The sequence below is a fragment of the Haemorhous mexicanus genome, chromosome 14, assembly GCF_027477595.1.
Source record: "Haemorhous mexicanus isolate bHaeMex1 chromosome 14, bHaeMex1.pri, whole genome shotgun sequence".
NCBI lineage: Eukaryota > Metazoa > Chordata > Aves > Passeriformes > Fringillidae > Haemorhous > Haemorhous mexicanus.
Genome location: NC_082354.1, coordinates 4,249,500 through 4,268,646, shown reverse-complemented (window position 1 = coordinate 4,268,646; position 19,147 = coordinate 4,249,500). Strand labels below are relative to the sequence as shown.

Sequence of the window (19,147 nt, the reverse complement as noted above, 5' to 3'; positions counted from 1 at the left end):
TCAATGAACTACCAATTACTGTAAGAAGACTTATGCTAGCTGGGGATATGATCCTCAGGCTTTTTGTTTCACAGTCTCAAAATAAATTTTACCATGTCATTCTTGCCATCACCACATTGCCTCGGGACAAACAGAAACTGTTTGAGAAACCAATTTTCATCTAATGACAACTGAACCAACTAAATGAAACCTGACATTTTAAACTTTAAAGAAACATTCAGAGCCTTAGAGTTGTACTGTTTGTGCTCTAGAAATGACATTGAGGTCGTTTAACATTTTTTTTCTTTAGAGGAAACAACCACAACAACATAAGAAAGCCTTCATCCAATCTGAGGGAGGGAAATACAAACTGGAAAAAGTGCCAAGAGAGAAGATAACAGAATACTGGCATCTGGAGAGCTGTCTGCTTGGCAAGCATGCATGTCATTTACAAATGTTTGCCTTTAATTATAGTCCTGGAAGACTTGGGTGAATAATCCCACTGAGCAAGCTGCCACTTTCCAAAATTGCCACTCCATCCTATGGAAATAAAGGGTGGCCACTGAGGGGTTTTGGCTTCCTGTCAGGATGCAGCCAGCACCAAAGGGCACAACTAAAACCAAAGAATTTTGTGACGTGACATCAGGAGTGGGATTGGGCCATCCAACTGAGTCATATGGGATCCACTCAGTCACCAGACTGCACTGCAGAGCTCAGACCTCCAGGCTTTATGGTGCCTTGCTCAGCTCTTCTTCTGGGCAAGTCCCATCTTAACAAGATTTTCCAGGCAAAATGAAAATAAAATTATGGAATTCGTAGAATAAGGGTGAGCAACAGCTCAATTCTGGGAACATTTTGGCAATTCCAGAGAGAAACATGTCACAACTTCCCCAGATGGAAACATTAAGGACAGAATATTATGGGAGGAATGTTTTATCCAGGCAGAAACCAAGATGGAAACATGCCAAACAATGTTTTCATGATGCCTCCCATACTCAGCCTGTTGGGGGACAGACAAGGTGACAAACAGAACACATGAGATTCTCAAAGCTTTGGAAAGAGCCAGGGACCAAAAACCCTGATATGAATATTGAGGTGTACCAGCATAAATCACTGGTGGGACTAAAAGTGAATTAAACTATGTTTCTAAGTTTCTATTGTTTAGAAAAGGACACTTTCTTAAAATAACATCCCCAAGAGAACAAAGCAGTATCTGTTTCAGTCTCAGTAGAGCTTCTTAAATTAAACACTCATCTCAGAAAAAGTGAGGCCCTCCCAAGTTCTGGAGCACTGTGTGCTCCCGTATTTTCATTTTTCAAATTAACACACAAGATCTCTTTGGGGTGAAGCACTCTGCCAGAGCTGGGCATCACCAGCCTGCTGCAGAAAGGTGAGGAGAGACAAAACCCTAGAACAGTGTGGAATTCCTGATCCTGTCCCTGGTGGACCTTCACAGGCACAGAAATGGAATTTTATCAGGTTCTCAGGGTTTGTGGTCTAGAGGCACAGCACACTGCACTCACCTCGTTAGCATTCAGGAACACATAATCACAGAATGATTACAGGCAGGAGCTTTTATTGAAGAGCTCTGGGTGTCAGGGGTGCACAGACCCAAATCTGACTCTGCCATGGGTTTGGGATGAACATGTTTTTATTTTCTATATTATATAAATTACACATTCATTATTAAACTTACATTGTTCTATTGTATACATTGATTCCATCCAAGCATGGGTTTCTCATGATCCCCCTCAAACCCTTGAACATAGTTTCTCATGATTCTTCTTACTATTAAACAGCAATTATACCTAATTACTGAGCAATCATCACATTAACAATTATATCATTTATCATACACTGGTACACAGGTGCAGTTTCACATGATCCAGCAAACACAAGGCCTAACATTTCCCAGGGCTTACTAAGCCTGACTTTCTTTCTAACTCCCCTGAATATACCATGATTTTTAGAAACATTTTATCCCTGTATGATCAACCTCAGCCTGGATGTGTCCTGCAGACCCTGGCCTGGGGAATGGGACCTGGACAAGGCTCACACAGCTGGACATGACCCCCAGGAGAGGAATCCCAGCCCCTGCCAGCAATAGCTGCTGGCAGGGACTCAGGGATTTAAGAGATCCCTCCCTGTTTGTTTGGCTGTGTGAGAGGAGTCCTGGGGCACCACCCACAGCTCTGCTCCACTCCTGCCTCCAGGACCCAAACAGCTGGGAAAGAAAGTGCCTAACAACACATCTGGAACAACCCTTTGTGTCTGGTGGCTGCTCAGCCCAGTCACTTCTCTTTGGACCCATCCTCTTTCCCATCACTACTCTTAGTACAAAAAAAGAATTGCATTTCCCTTATAAAGCTACCACCATTGAAATTGTACAGCACAGATTCTGGGGCTCTGCCTGCCTTCCAAATGCCTCAGATTTGCCCTGGGGTGGCAAAGCAAGTCCAAAGCACTGCTTCACCCTTCAGCATCCTGCTTCCCAAACCCCTGCCCCATTCATGTCTACATATCCATGTGCATTTATCCATTTAAACACATCCCTGCCTGCCTGCTCTGGGTTCATGCCCTCACAGGCTTCATTTTCATGTTAGAAATTGGGTTGGTCTCCTCACAGACAGAAATGCTGTTGCAAATGAATCCAGATTTCAGCTTGCTGGGGGGTTACATTGTGAAATTGCTAATTGTATGTGAAGTTTATATTCTTCAATTTAAAATTCTCTTTAGCAATTGCAATCCAATATGAAATATTTGCTGTTAACAGGATTTTCTCAAGGTCCAATGCCCGTCAGATTTCCAGAGACAAGCCTGTTAATTATTACTTTGAGGCTTTGGTGACAAAGGTTACTTTAGAATAATGACAGGCCAAACCTGCAGACAAAGTCAACACACATTTTCCAGTTTGTCTGGTGACAGCAGAACACCTGCAGAAGCTGAGGCAGGGCTTGCAGCAGAGATGTCATAGCCACAGAGAAAGGATCAGTGTCACGTGGCCATGGTGTGGGCATTTCAGCCCTCCAATTCCCTTTTCCTGGGATCAACATAACATTTCCTCAACTGACAATGAAGTATTTTCACTATATTCAACAAGGTATATTTTGTGGCAGCTCTTCTGCTGTAGCAATGAGGCCCTTCCCTTTGCACTGCAGGCTGGCTCCAGAAAAACTTAGCTAACAAACACATTAATAATAATATCAGCCTGCAACACAGGAGACTCCTTTGGAGTCTTCCTGGTTCCTCAGGAGGCTGCTGTCAGGTATTGTGAGCTGTCAAGCACATTTTACATGCCTGATGTAACTAAAATTCTCCTGTTTCGTTCTTCCTTTTCCATCCAGCTATGAAAAAAAAAATCCCAAATGAACCTCCCAGTTGTGAAACACACAAACACACTCCCAAAAAAAAATACACCTTTGCTATTTCTCAGCTGCCTGGAGCTCCCTACCTTCACTTGCCAGGGTGCTAGTAGGTGCCACATTTTCTCTTCAGAACATGTTCAGTGAAAAAAAATAAAACAACCCAACCTCAAAACCTTAGGAGAATATAATAATAGGAGAAGGGAAAAAATAAAACACAGCCCACAATGTTTTCAGTGAATTGTTTGGCTGGACACCATCAGAACATGCTGTTCTAAGTACCTTAAATCACCAGCAAGGGAAAGCCCTTCAGGGCTGAAAAATGTTTCCTTGACTCCAAGAAAAAAATTCCAATAAATAGTTCAGCTTTATTAGCACATTTGGGGAAAAGTTGCAACATTAAATTTAAAACCAAAAAGTATTTTAATCCAGTATTTTCCCCCCACAAAAAAAAACACTATTTCTCTCTTTCATTCTTACAAGATGTATGTGCTCCTCAAAAAGATCAATTCCTTGGAACAGCTGGGACTGTTCTTAACTTCAAAATGATTACAGGATTGTATTAGGGTAGCACAAATAATGACAATGTTATTCTGTCATGATGTGCTCTATGAGAACTTCCATTCTTGGTTGGTAAAATGAGAATTCTAGTTCCAAGGGATTCCAGCTGCTTTTTTGATCTCTGTAGATCAGTGCATCCTATATGCATTGGAGTTATTAGAACTCTTATTTAAATTACATTTATATTTCAAAATCCTGGCTGCTAAGTGCTTCAGAAAGTTTTGAATTTCAGTGAATTCCCATGTATCTCATGCACCAAATCACAATTGACCTCCTCTGTCTCATCACTCCAGGGCAAAACCAGGTGGCCACACTTCTCTTGAAAATGAACTACATTTCCAGCTGCTGCTGAAAATGATCCAAATCAACAGATTTCACCAAATAAAACAAGAAAGAAGATTCTGAACCCAGCTGATCCAGAACTGCAGCCATACAGGAAGGATAAGACTTGTTTTGACCTGGATTTGAAAGACCTTGCCCTCCACTTTTGGACACCCCTCCCAGGAGCCCAATTCCCTGGGATCTTGGTAATCCCTGCATTTCCAGCCTGTGGATCACCAGGATGCAAGAACAGCAGTAGCTGCACAGAAGATCACTCACTCCACCAAATCCACCCTCGTTAAACAAATGAAGCTCCCGAGGCTGATTTTTAGTCGCTCCAACAAAAATCCCCAAGGTTCAGAAGCCAAGTGCCAGCACTAATTTACCCTTAAAGAAGCCCAGAGCACCATGAAGCCCTGCCCACGCCGGCACCTCAGAGGGGTGGCAGCTCATTGTCCTACCCCCAACGCGCACCCAGCACCCCTCCCCTTCCCTCCCAGCTCAAAATTAATTCTAACAACGTGAAGACAATTCGACTTAATTGCAACCGCATCATCTCCTGCAGGATCCCGCTGCCAATCCCGCCCTTTGAATGTGCAGTTGCCAGGGCAACGGGTGCGAAGAGGATGCTTTTGTGCTGCCACTTGCATCCTCGGGAGCCGTGCCAACCTCGCGGCTCCCGCAGCTGGGATGGATGGGGTTAACGCCTTCCTCCCCGGGAGCCGCCTGTCTGTCCTTCCTGCCATCGCCAGCCCTTGGCAAGCAGCTCCTCCCGCTCTGCAGATCGACACCTGCACGGCAGGGACAGATGGCTGCAGCTCAGCTCCGGGCACCCAGGGTGCTGGAGGAGCTCCCCTCAAACTGCAGCAGGGCCAGACTCCGTTTGCAGGAGCTTTGGGGTACATGGTTTGTCCTCAGTGAGGAAAGAAAAGATGCTCCACCATCATTCAGGAATTATTTTCCAGTGGTTTCCCATCTGCCTGTTGTTGTCCCTCACCCACCCCTCTACACTAACAGAGGACTGCACCATATCTGAAGGACTCCATGGTCCCTGCCTCCACAATTTTAACCTAAAACCCATGATTAATGTGTCCAGAAACCTCCCTATCAATCTGTGATTATCTTCCAGGGCAGACTGCTTCCCAGAGCTTAGCTCTTAATAGCTTTCCTATTCCTTAAGATGAAGAGTTTAAACTTGGGTCAGAGCCTACTTTGCCTATGACCTTTTATACCACTTTTGAGTCTGCAAGGCTTAAGCCCTTCTATAAAAATTAAGGTGCACTGCAATCATTCTCTTTATATACACACACACATGCAGTTAACAAAGAAATATCTGACTTTAAACTTTTCCACAGATAATGAGCTGAAGATCGTGAGCTAAATCTGCTTTTAATGGCAAGCCAAACTATTTGCAGCAATGGCAAACAGCCTCCCTGCACTCACAACTAATTACAGCACACAAAGTGCCTGTTGAAAGGATCACCAGTGTCATCTAGGAAGTCCTAAAATCCTCCAGTAGCCCTGGACAGCTGCAGCCATGGAGTGAATGTCTGAAAGTCACCCACTGAGGGACGCTGGACTGTCTGTGAGGACAGCATCCATGGTGTTGAGATCCAGGATGTGACAAGCAAAAGAAGCCAGTTCAGGATTGATTTCATCTTAGTGCAAAGCTGAGTGCAGAACAGGTCCCAGAGAAGCCCAGCAAACAAGCAAACCACAAGACAATGGCTCACCCAGCCTGAAACCACCTTTGTGTCCCCAGCTGTGCTTGAGGCACATGAAAGGATTTGTGAGCTCCCTCAAAGCTCAGCAGAAGCTCAGCACCATCTGAAACACATTTCCTCACCTCCCAGATGCCACATGTGCCATTATTTCCAGTGCAAACACGAATGTCAGCTCACAGAGCTTTGCAGCTTCTGTTTACCTGCACTGGAACAAGAGTCAATAACCACCAAGAGGAGAGAAATGTGGACAATTCTGGGATAGGCAGGGAAACAGAAGCCTAAACTTCAGCTGTTTCAGTGCATGTAGCCTTTGTAGAATAAGTATTTTTTTCAGAAAAGAATAATTATATCATGCAGATCTTTAGGGGTGAGGAGGAGAGGTAGGAGGGACCCCTATTCTAATTAAGCAAGATGATTGCTGCTGCTCCGTATTTTTAACTGGAAAAAAAAAGGGGCTGAAGGAATTAAAAAGGCCCATTCAGATGTGAAAAAGTGATCATTTAACCACCAGCCACACTCCAGAAGGGAGCTGGGGCACAGAGGGGGGATCTGGCAGACCAGGTAAGTGTCACTGTTCACAGGTGCTGTTACAAGCCCATCACTTTGTCACACAGGAGGCAGCAGTGCAGCTGCTCTGAGAGGAGTGCACAGCACTGCCTTGCCAGCTGATGGCATTCCCCTTTAATATCCACTCCCCTGCAGCTCTGGATTCCCCCCAGGCCCCATCCTGGCAGATATCCCAGGATGTGAGGAGCTGTCACTCCTCTCCACGCCCCAAAACTGCTTTTGCAGTGGTCATGCAACTGCTCAAAGCCTGACACAGTGCCAGGACACCTCCCTCTCCTGCAGGCACCACTGGGCTCCACACAAGTCCCAAACATAAGCAGATGTCTCTGGTCTTGTTCAAACTGGAAAAGAGGGTCAGACTGCAGTGACACAGCTACAGAGCAGACAGGAGTTAAATGATGAAGAGCATTACATCTGAGGGACATTTAACCTGACAGCCAAATCTTTCATGACCCTCATTCCCTGAAATTGATGACAACTAGATTACTGTTGGTTATTCTGGAGGACACTGAGACCACAAATCCTGTCACTGTGGAATAAAGAACATTAATGTAAAATCTCTAAAGCTCACCCAGACTAAGTGCCCACACAGGGATTTGCCCCAAGCTTCCTCTGCCTTCCAAATGAGAGCAAAATCTTAAATAGGTAACAAGGTAGGGGAGGGTTGAGGGTTTCAATTACACTTGTAAAAATGAAGATGTTTCAGCTCCTGAGACAATGGATCATTTTCCACCAGTTAGAAGCAAACAAAAGCTGGTGCTGACTCCAGTAAACACGTGAAGGTGCAGAAGTCAGAGCCCCCTGAATTCTCTGGCACCTCAGCCCTGGATAAATCACCAACCTCTCACCCCACACATCCCAATTTGGGAAGTGGGGAGACACTTGTTCCATCTATTCTTATCAGTGTATCATTCCAGGACAACAGTTCTGCCTTATTTCCTGGACTTTTCACTAGCAGGGTGATAACCACCCCTGAAAAGGCTGGAAAAGTGGTGAGAAGGGTGGAGAATGGGGCCCATGGCACACAGTGCTTCCAGGAGGAAGGGCACTGGGCTGTGCAGATGCAACTCCCCACCTTCAGCCAGGTAGCTGACCTTTGGAGTGAATGGGAATTTAATCAAACAGAGCAGTGTCCCTCAGTGGGCTGGGACACAGGAGGGGTTTCTGGGGAAGCAGATCAGCAGCCCTGTCTCACGGTGCCTTTCTGTGCTCTTCTCCTGGACACAGACCAGCTCTGTCTTCCCAGAACATCAGGGTGCAATCACAGCCCTCTCATAAAGAGAAGATGCAGATGAAAGCAGAATCAGGGCTTAGAAAACACAGGGTCAAGCGGGGAAACCAGGAAAGCACATGATAAAGGTCTCATTCTGTAGGATCAGACGATTTTCCTTTGTGAATAACTAAAGAACATTGTTTGTCTCTGAAGCAAGCTTACCCACTCTTTCCTCACATGCCTGCCTGCCCTGCTTGGGGGATCACTGCTGTTTGTTTAACACTGACAAAGATGTCCTTGAGATTCCAGCCTTTCTGCAGGGTCAGTGAAAAAGTTCACACAAACCCGAGGTTTAGTTAAAAATAAGACAAAGCATCCATTCAGCAGTGACAGGAATTCCTGGGTATTTCAGCCCATGCTGAGCAGGACCACCACACACAGGCAGTGTTAACCAGGACAGGTGGCCAAGGACATCCCCTCTTGGCAGGACACAGCTGCCCCCAGCCCCACTTCAGCCTGGCAGAGGGGGGAAACTCCAGAGAAATCACAGGAAAATAGCAGGATGATGCTAATATCAGTGGGCAGAAAGAATGCCCACTAACCAGAGGCAATGTTTCTTACTCTTTTTCCAACAAACCAGCAGGTTTTCTCCACAGAGGATCTCCCCAGGAGGCTTCCTGCATGAGCTGAAGGGCTCTGGGAGATGCTGCACCTTTGAAATGGGCGTGCTCAGCTCAGTTATTTCCCAGGTTTATCCCAGAGGAACTGGGGTATTAGCAAAGCCCAACGTTCTGAAACACCAGCAAAGGATTCACACACCAGGAGAGGTTTAGATTAGATACAAGGAGGAATTTCTTTACCAAAAGGGTTGTCAAGCACTGGAACTGACTGCTACTGGAAGTGGTTTTTTAGGGACATAGCTTAGTAATGGGCTCAGTGGTGTCAGGGTAAGTGTTGGATTCAATGATCTTAGAAGGCTTTTTCAACCTGAAAGATTCTATGGTTCTGTGTTGTTGGCATCCACACCAGAATTCACCCTCTGAACTTCTGGTTGGCAGAGGCCAGGGACTGGTGGGATATGGTTCAACATCTCAGGAGGGCCAGGTCAATCTGTGCTTCGTTTTAGGATAAATAAAATAAAATTGATGTTAATAGAACATTAATTAATATGTGAGGTTTCCTACATTAAAATCATGTTTAATGGGTAATAATTAAATGCAAAGCTAACCACTGACCTACAATTAGACTTCAAACCACTGACAACCACCTTGAACAATCTCATACACACAAGAATGGCCCAAAATGGCATCCCTGGCTAGAGTTTAGCTCTTGCTTCACATCTTTTATGAAGAACAAACACTCTTCCTGACCTCACTGTGAATGGTTGCACAGTATTTCCTCTTCTAGGAGGGGATGAAAGGCTCCAATAAACAGGAAGGTGCTCAGAAATAAAAATAAACCCACAGACTTTGGAATGTCTTCTTTTTCTTTCCCAAATTACTTCTCCTCATTCTTCAGTCTCATGTCTTACTTAGAAAACTGAAATGAGAAGCAGGAAAGCAACCCTTGGACTGCTGACTAAAATTCCAGTAGAGAAGCTGCTGTGAGGAATGAGCACCACCAGGAAAGAAGAAGAGAAGCAAAAAAGAGAAGCAGCCTCAGGCCATCCTGGCCAAGAGTCCAGCCTTGCTCAGCCTCATCTGCTGTCCCCTGTCACAGAGGACACAGATCAGCACCAGCTGCTTATGAAGGAGATCACATTGGCATCGTGTTTTCTAAGGAAAGACACCCAAGTCTGTGCTTCCAGATGATTAACTCCAATCCCAAAAGTGGGCCTGGGTGAAGTAAAGGAGTGATTCATCACGCTTAAGGGCAAAAATACTGCATGCATCTGGCTGGAGGCTTCCACTGCCCTCTCCATTACACTTGTCAAAGTAAGAGAACAGATGACACTGATGGAAAGCCAGACTGGGGATGGGTTTGTGCTCTTCTGAATGGTTTGCTTATGGCTGTGAACTGATTTAAAAATACATGTGAAGCATAAAACCTCAGAGCAAACCAACTAACAGGCCATGGCTGTAGGTGGTATTAATGATTTGAAATGCCTACTACATTAGTTACAATTCAAAGCAAACCACATATTTGTTTTCCTGTTAAGATGCCAGTAAAAGTGGCAAATAGACACAAGCATTACAGATAATAGCTTGTTCATTTGGCACAGAAAATCACTGGTGGGTAATTGAGGTTCTACAGAAGTCAGAGACAAAATCCACTGTGAATTCAGCACAGCCATGCAGAGATCAGAGCTGGCATCAACCAATAAAGGAGAACTCTCCACTCTCTCTGGGTAGAACTTGCTGCTAAGGCTTCACCAGACCCAAACTGAAACAGCTGAGGGAGAGGGTGGCAATTCAGAACAGAACAAAGCTTTGCTCAGACACCTCTTGGTGGAAGTGTCTCTGCTGGAGGAGCCAGCAGGAGTGCAAACACATCCACCCGTTACCTTTGGCCGCTTCCATTCCACTTTCCCTTGTGCTGCTGAGTCGTAGTACAGGGATTCATCCGAGGCTGGAAACTCAGGGTCCTCAAAGAGGATCCCCTGCTGGAGGCACTGCCCCTTCAGCTCCTGGTACCTCTGATCTCGGAAGAGCTGCACGGATGAGGACATCTTCTGTCTAGATAAGATCAACATTGGACAAACCATGAAGGCTCTTCAAAGTCCATAGCTGACACCACTCCCTGGTCTTGAACAAGAGAGCATGTAACTTGTTCTAAATGAGATCACTGATTTAGTTAAAATAAAACAAGAAAACTCCCCAGATTATAAATTAGACTATGTTAAAGACTAGGAAAGTATAAACCCAAGAAGATCTTATAGATAAGAATCATATTTTTGTCTGAACAGAATTCTTATCAGGAAAGAGCCCAGGCCAGGCACAAACCCAACATTTTGCTTTGTCTAATTGATTGGAAAGGTAGCAGAGTGAGGCTTGGCTCTCAGTCTGCACCATGTGTGAAGGACTGGGCCATCTTTCTGTCCTACATTCTTCTTCTGGACACTACAGCTTGAATTATCTACTCCAAATTTCATGCCTAAAAAAACCAAAACCAGATTTCTACATTTCTCCATCTTAATTTAAGTGACAATACTTTGGCTTCTACTATTGTCTTTGAACTTTATGTTACATTTCAGGGAACTAAATTCCCAGAAGGAGAAAATATTTGCAAATAATTGATGAGAACTAAAAGTATCTTTAAAAAGCACAACAACAGCAAAAAACCCAAACAATGTGTTCCAACCCATAATTCCCAGAATCCTGATTATCAAACTTGGCAGTTTTATGGTCGCACCCACAGAGCTCAAATAAATTGCTTTAAAACATTTTACAAATGAGGAATCAATTACAGAAATCACTCAGGATAGTTTGAAATTTGGAGGACATGAGGGATGCTACCTCTGCTTCGAGAGAGAGAGTGGTGAGAGCATCTGAACTTACCCTGCTTGGAAAGGTCCTGTGTGTCAGTTCCTTCCCTCTTCCTTCTGGATACAGGTTGGAATTAGAGATGTATCTCCCCTTCCTTGCCTACAGCAATAAAGACAAATGCAGGCTGAATTAACCAACATCCTGCTCTGGAGCATGGCACCACATGGACCTGGCAGCCACCCACTGTGTCCAGCTGCAGGGAGCTCAGCTGGTGCTCCTTGAGCCACCTGCAGCACAAACTGGATGAGATTCCAAAAATCTGCAGGAAACTAAACCAAGCTTTTGCAGGTGTGCAAGTGAGCACAGTGAGAGAAATACAGAAGAGTAATGAGGAACACTTGGAAATGTCAAATTTCTCGTGGTCTTTGTTCTTGTGAGTGAAAGCTGTTTGTGGATGCCCCATCCCTGGAGGTGTCCCAGGCCAGGCTGGATGGAGCTTGGAGCAACCTGGGACAGTGGAAGGTGTCCCTGCCCAAGGCAGGGGGTGGAACTGGATGGGCTCTAGGATCCCTCCACATCAAAGCCATTTTGTGATTCTATTGCTTTCTGCTTCCTTATCTCCCTCAAAAAAAAGTCTCAAGGCCTCTCACTTGGCAGGTGGCCTCCCAAGACCAGGCAAATAGATTAGCTTCCCCCACAAATTCAAGTGTAGAACAACTTGTCAGTTTTACAGAGGTACCTCAGGGACCACACCAAAATAGTCTGACTAATTTGGGTGGGATATAGATTATTTCATGATAACTGGCATTGTTGATCATTAAAAATTCCCCATGAGCTATCTAACATTCTAAACCGGGTCTATTTGTTTTTAAAATAGCCCCTGGGTGATGAGGTTTCTGTCACTGCCTAATTCATTGAGACAGGTCTTTCATGACCTCATTCCCCTGCCCTTTCTCCCCACCTGTTTGCCAGACAGGAACGTGAGTCCTTCCAGGATTAACACTCCATTCCACAACAGCTGGAATGTTCTGGCAATGCACAGAAGGTGGTGACAAAGCACTGCCTGCCTCGCCCTGGGCTGCACAGGCAGTGCACAGCAAGGGAAACACCAACAAGGAGGAGGCTTCTCCTGGCTGCTGAATGTTTCACCTCTACCCAGGAGGCACTGAAATGAAGTCCCATCACCATCTGGAGGAACCCACTTTCACAGGAACCCAGAGCTGCCCATTTTAAACTCAATAAAGAGATCTCTTTCTTCTTGGAAAGCTCTCCATCAAGAATGTCAGTGCAGTTTCTGTACAACAGCCTGGTGGTTTGAGTGCTGAGGATGGAGAAGCACAGCTGAGCCCATCTCTCCTGGAGTGTTCACCTACCAGGACATGGCCTGAGGCAGACCTGGCTCCCATTCCAAGGTTTATTTTTGAAGCAGCTCCCAGTTGTTGACCCTCAGTTGATGACTGAAGCCCCCAAACCAAGAAGCACACTCCTTCCTCCAGCTGGGGCATGGGACAGCAGAGCATCCCCTGCTCCACACCCACAGCTTTACCCTGGCTCAGCTGGCACTCCAACCTTGCAGTGCTGAGGAAACACTGCAGGGCTTGGCAGCTGCTCTGCCAGGGCTCCCTGCTCTGCCATGTGATACAGATCAGCTGTGCACAGTGGACTAAGAAACACAGTGCTAAAAATACTGCACCCCAGCCCAGAGCCACTGTCGTTCAGCAGAGAGAAGGGACCACTGCAGGGGAGGGACAGAGGAGAAAAGAAGGGGGAAAAAATGCTGAAGAGCTCTCCAGACCACCCAGTCCCCGGGGTATCAGCAGAAATACAGGAGGTCTCATGTCACTGAGCTTTCAACCTCACAGCTTTTAAGTCTTTCTCTGCCCCTCTGTTTTTCCAGACAGTTTCCCATTTTGATTAAGAAAAGGGATTCAGCAGAAGAGTGAAGTGGAGCTGGTGCAGAGTCCCCTCTTCAGCCTGATCACAGAACAATCTCAGTTTTACTTACAGTTTATTCTCAGAGATGATTCCTCTGCTAGAGGCAGCCAGAGCACAGCTAAATCACATTCAGCCCTGGGCAAATACCAGCTCCTGGCCTTAGCAGCAGCCATTAATTAAAGGGACATTCACTTGAAATCCAGGTATTCACCAGAGCATTAAGGTAAGCTTCGAGTGTTAAACTACCCAACAGTGTTTCTTTACACTCACATTTCCCTGTCTTAACCTTTCTCTCCCCCAGCTGCTACACAGGAGATCAACAACAAACAGCACTGACTGTCCAGACAGGTGTGTGAGGGAGAACTACACCCTCCTTATCCTTGAATTCATCCAACAAACACACAAACCTGAACAGAATTCACCTGCTCTCATCCCACTTTGGTTACTCTGCATGACCAAGTGACATGCAGGATAAAAACTCAGGCAGAGCAGTTACTGCAGCTGCTAAGCCCAGCCATCCCTCCCACTCCCATCCTGGCCCAAGGGGTTCAGGCACAGCAGGGCTGGGCTTTTCCTAACCAAACCCAGCACTTGCAGCCCCAGAGGCCAAGCAGCTGCAGAGGGCCCTCGGTGCCAGATGAAACTCCTCTGCAAGGAGGAGGCTTGATGTGCTGTAACACAAAAATTCTATCACACACCCCACTTTGCTGTTCCAGCTGCAGGACTCCAAGGAATTTCCGTGCACAGCACCAGGACTAAAAGAGCAAAGTGCATTTCCAGGCAGGATTTAAGGCCAAAGTTGGACAAAACTTTGAAAATGAAACTGCTTCTCCTGAGAATCCTGAGTTCAGGCCCACATTCCTGCTGGTTCAGGAGCCCCTGACTGGGAAGGCCATGGAGGGATGCCAGAAATGATGCACACAGCATATTCCCTGCTCTGGGGTAGCCTCCCAGGCTGAGAGAGCTGGGGTACCTCAGCCTGCAGAAGAGAAGGCTCCAGGGAAACCTTAGAGCAGCCTTTCAGTTCCTAAAGGGAGTTTATAAAAAAGAGGGAGAACAACCTTTCACATGGGCAGCAGTGATAGGACAAAGGGAAGTGGTTTTAAATTGAAAGAAAGGAGGTTTAGATTAGGATACCGGGAAGAAATTCTTTCCTGAGAACTGGCACAGGTTGCCCAGAGAAGCTGTGGGCTCCCCATCCCAGGAAGTGTTCAAGGCCAGGCTGGATGGGACTTTGATCAGCCTGGAAGATATCCCTGCCCAGGGTGGTGGGATGAGATGAGCTTTCCAACCCAAAGCATTCTGTTATTGTATGAACCCAGTTTGAAGATTATTGTCCAAGTTATCACCTTAGCAGGACTAACAGCCACACCTGGTTCTCAGGTTTCTCTTTTGCACCTGCAGTTGTGTGCCTGTCCTGACAGCACACAAAAACCTCCCAGCTCCAAGCTCTGCCCCTTCAACACTGACTCCTCACCAAACCTCAAAGCCACTGTTTGAACCACGAGAGCAAAACAGGGACTCCCTGTTTGCAAACATAGTTTTGTATTTTCCCAAACATCTCTGTCTCCACAGTTTGCATCAGAACAATCAAACCAGTGAATGCCTCCAAAAAAGCAGCCCTGCAGCCAAAAGCTTTAAATTACTCTGAACTGGTTTTCTGAAAAAACGAATGAAAGGAACTTCCAGATCTCCAGCTGGAAAAGGTTATTGCTCTTTCTTGCTGTGCAGAGTGATCACAGGTCCTTACAACACAGTGACTTTGCAAATCTGTATTAAGTGCAGGGGAACTTAAAGCAGTTGAAAATCTTCCACTTCATAAACACTGTGGTTTCAAGATCTTGGCTATCCCACTGCTACTGGAGAAATTTACTCATTCAAATTCTTTAAACAGCTCAAGACATTAACTGGGAGGCTTTATGCTGGACTGGATCTCCTCTCTTCCTCTGCATAAGCCAATAAAAATGTATAAAGAGTGTTAGATCTGTGTTGTGTGGATGTGCAATTGCATTAGTAAGAATATATTCAATGCTGATCACATTTGGCTGCACAGGATAATTTAATAGCACCCTGTCCAGTATAAATGACCGTGATCCAGGGTTCTCAGTAGTTTTGGATGGCAGTGCTCTCCCTGACTGGGTGAAACACCAAGTTTATTGTGTGCTCTGGGGATGCCACGATTGTGCAGCATTAGCCCTTCCTTCATCCACTATTTAGATTTTCCAACAAAATAAGGTTAGTTTGGCTATTTTACAGCCTCTGTAACTCAGGACTTTTAGAGGCATATAAAGAAGGTTTCTCTGTTAGCTCAGCTCAAGAATTAGCTATGGGAAGGAGACACAAGCATTTGCCTTCTTGCAGAAACAGCACCGTGCCAACCTTGCTCTGCTGTGCAGTTTTGCCACACTTAAAATCGAGAAAGAAAACCACATATTTTCATCTGGGAGTATCTCAGCCCATATCCTATCACTTCTGAGCAGGAATGTGGGGGAGAGCAACTGGACAGCCCACAAGCTGTTTGCTTTCATGGCCTGGCAGAATCAACAGGCTATAAACCAAAGTATTTCCACAATAAAATTAATGACAACACTTGTACTGCAACAGCACAGTGCTTATTAACCAGGTTCTTCTTTCACATCTCACTGGGACAGGAGAGGTGGTGTGGTACTTCAGCTGGGAGTCAGAATTCAGATTGTACTGCAGAAGGTAGGTGCTGGGTCAGGACCAAGCCTGACTTTCCTAAGCCCAGGAGTGGAGCAGGAGCTCTGCCAAGAACCTGCCACTGATTTTCACAGCTTGTTCTCTCTCCATCTCTCTATCTCACCAGTTCCCAGTGAGATAAAGTGGAAACTCATTCTGACCCTTCAGGATGGGAGTACAGAAGCAAACAGCTGCTGAGGAAAGCTGCCCTTGCAGGTGACTGTGCCCAAGGGGGAACAGCTGCACCTGGCATGAGCAGAAACACCCCAGATTTGTGGGGCTGGCTGATGGTCAGGGGTGTGTGGGATCTTTTCAGCTTGAGAACAGAGTGAAGTCAATACACACCTGTGATCGTTCAGCAGTACAATGCTGATTTCATAGTCAAAACCACTCAAAGTCCTGGCAGAGCACACTCAGAGGGGATAAACTCTGGCTGGACTTCGCCTCTTCCCTCCTTGCCTTTCCCATGAGAGTTTATCCCCAGTAGCTGCCCATGGAACACTCTACTGATCTCTCTCTCCCCTCAGGCAAGGGCAAGGATTTAAAAAGAAATGGCATTAGCAGCAGAGCAGACTTTTGCCTCCACCTGACTTCCAGGTGAAACTTTCAACAAAATCCTGAAATTCTTAAAGATCACTGCAGCAGAGATAAAACCCATGGCTCCTTTCAGGATTTTCCAAAGTGCACAGATGTCCTCATGTTTTAAGAAACCTTGTCCTTCAGTGGCTTCCAGTATAGCCTCAAAATCAGACACATTTTCAGTTAACATCAGAGAGGTACAATTCCAGTTAGATTTTTTTTAAAAAGTCATTTAGTACAGTAGACGGCAATTGTTACAATTAACATCAATCCAGTCAAGTGATCTATAAAAAGCTCTGAAGAAAATGCAAACAGCATTGTCATTTATTTCATTCAAGCCAAGGTTTTTTGCTGAAAAGGAACAGCTTTCTTCAGAATTCCAGTACCTCTCCATTCTGTCTTTTCATAAAAGTTCGTTCAAATAAAGAGGGTAAAAAGAGATTGCAAATTAATCAGTAACTCCTTATCAGGCCACTCCATTATTTTATATATCCACTTATCAATTATTTAAGATACAGTACAAAAATCTCTCATTCACAAGAACAATGAAATAAAGTAAAAAAAAAAAAAACAACCTTGAATTTCACAGTGAAAGAATCCACGGAGAGAACTGACAATATAATGGAAGATCAGAGACAGGATGGCAAATGGAATTATATGAGCAGAGATCAAATCACACTTTCTCAGTCTGGCCCCTTTCTTTGGAATAACTGTAAAGGATGCCTGTAGAGAGAAGAGTAGAGTGGAACTGGTTATCCCAGAAGAAAGGAGAGCACCCATGCTTTGGTAACGAAATCCTGCAATAAATTTGACTCAGAGCTGGCACAGAGCTGTGACTTTCTGACATAACTACTTATTAAACAAACTCAAATAATCCAAAGCATTTTCTCCCTGTGTTGGCTCGGTAGGGTTCACGCAGAGCTTTCACTCCTGGTGACAAAGGTGTTAATCAGTAAACACCCGTCAGGCACTCACCTGGCTGGGGTCAGACGCTGCTGGGGCACCTCGAACTCCAAAGTGGCTCCTGCAAACAATGATCCCTCGGCTTCTTAACGTGGAATTCTCTGGGCTGTACCACGATCACATCTCCAGAGGGGTGTGTTTTGGGATAACTCTTCCAGGGATGTCCCAGGGACACCAGGAAAGTTCTGAGCTGACCCAAAGTGCAGAGGCTCATGCGCTCCTGACACACAGACCATCAGCTGTGCCTGTGGCTGGAACTGTGAATGAACTCTTAAAGAAGGAGATAAGGCCAGGCTGTTTGGCAAGAGTTGCAGGGTTTGTTTGGATTTTTTTTTCTTTTTTTTTTTGTAGGGAAAACAGATTAATGTGCACCGTGAAAAAAAAAAAAAAAGTTACATTCCTTATTAGGCTGCACAGCACTCATCCTTTTCTCCCTGTCCTAGTAAAGGAATTGGTATCACTTCATGGGGGTAACAAAGTTTAGAACACAGAAAATAGTACATTTCTCAGTGCTGTAGCAAAATAAAATGCAGGACACAAAGAAATTCTCCACAAAAAATGGTTTTGGAAAAACAAGCTTCTCTCCATACTTTGCTCAGCCTCAATTTCCTCTTGGGTAAATCCTAAACATCTGGGTTAATTTGACTTGAATTTTTTCTGATTTGAGGACTATGACACCTTTATTTTGCCATTATGTGGCTTTTATTTTTATTTTAGTAAAGGTAGCCCCAGTGTTGAACAAGCACCATTTCAAAATGCATTACAAAATTCCATCTGTACCATAGTTTTATATATTCTCCCCAGTTTTCTTCCTCCATTTAATCCTCATTTTAGCATAACTGGTCTAAGTTTACAAATAGGTTTATTCCTTCTCTTCAACATTATTATTGAGCAAATTTCCTAGAGGAGACTGGACCTCAGGGGAGTTACATCCACAAAATACTCTGAAGATGATTAAGAAGTATCACAAATTTCTGCACTGCAAGGTTCACCACAGGACTATTTGCTCTTTTACCCCTATTCCTTTTGAAAGCACGCTGAAATTTGGACTGAAAGTGCCTGGAAGCTGCCACTACAGTTTTACCATTTCATGAGTAAAAAAGCCTTACAAACTAAAGCCATGTGTTTCCAATTCCTGATTGAGTAAGTAGCCCAGAGTTTAAATCATAATAAAAAGCTGCTGCCTGTATATTACACGCACACTGTGATTCATTTGCACAGCTGAGGGAAGAACATGAAAACTCCCACAAGAGCACAACAAAATTCAACTCTGTGAGCTGATAATAATATTCACATCTTATAAGAAGTGTTCTCGCAGTAGCTGCCTTTGCTTTGATCCAGTGCAGAACAAAACCATGAGAACTTTTTGATGTGAGTGGTGTAATCCAAGAATGGGATGGGATTTGTCTGGGCTGAGGAGGAGCTCTTGCTGGAAGTCTTGTCAGAAGCAGAAATTCCTTTGGACAGGCAGCAAGATGAGCTACACAGATGGCAACTAATGGAAAAAAAAACACCTGGAAAAGATGTCTCAGTTATTTTGAACAATTTAACCATACAACATCGTACCTGAAATCCTTGAATGAACCCTGCAGCCTTTAGCTACCTTGGTGGATGTGTCCCCTCCTCTGGACTGGTTTTCCATCCACGACTGTGCTGCATCTCCTGGTGTGCCCAATTTCCTCACTGCTCTCCTGCACAGCCTGCAGGCACCCCCTGAGCAGTGCCCCACCACACTCTCCCCTGCTCCAGACTTGCTGCTTTCTAATCCTGACTCCTCCTGCACCCTCGGCAGCAAACCAGAGCCCAGAGCCAGCCTGT

General features: G+C 45.1%; 1 protein-coding gene across 4 annotated transcripts in view; it reads right to left on the bottom strand.

Annotated features, from left to right (window-relative positions):
• CAPN6 (calpain 6) overlaps window positions 1–17,600 on the bottom strand; it is a 59,586-nt gene extending 41,986 nt beyond the window's left edge. Inside the window, exons 1-4 of one of the 4 annotated variants that reach the window (XM_059859003.1) lie at window positions 17,342–17,600; window positions 16,942–17,089; window positions 11,225–11,311; window positions 10,231–10,471 (exon numbers count right to left, since the gene is read on the bottom strand). In XM_059859003.1, coding sequence (XP_059714986.1) covers window positions 10,231–10,431 — 201 coding nt within the window. In that variant the 5' untranslated portion in view covers window positions 10,432–10,471; window positions 11,225–11,311; window positions 16,942–17,089; window positions 17,342–17,600. The remainder of the gene's footprint in view (window positions 1–10,230; window positions 10,472–11,224; window positions 11,312–16,941; window positions 17,090–17,341) is intronic. The other 3 variants (XM_059859006.1, XM_059859005.1, XM_059859007.1) reach the window with 3 other exon arrangements.
• Window positions 17,601–19,147: the final 1,547 nt, after the last annotated feature.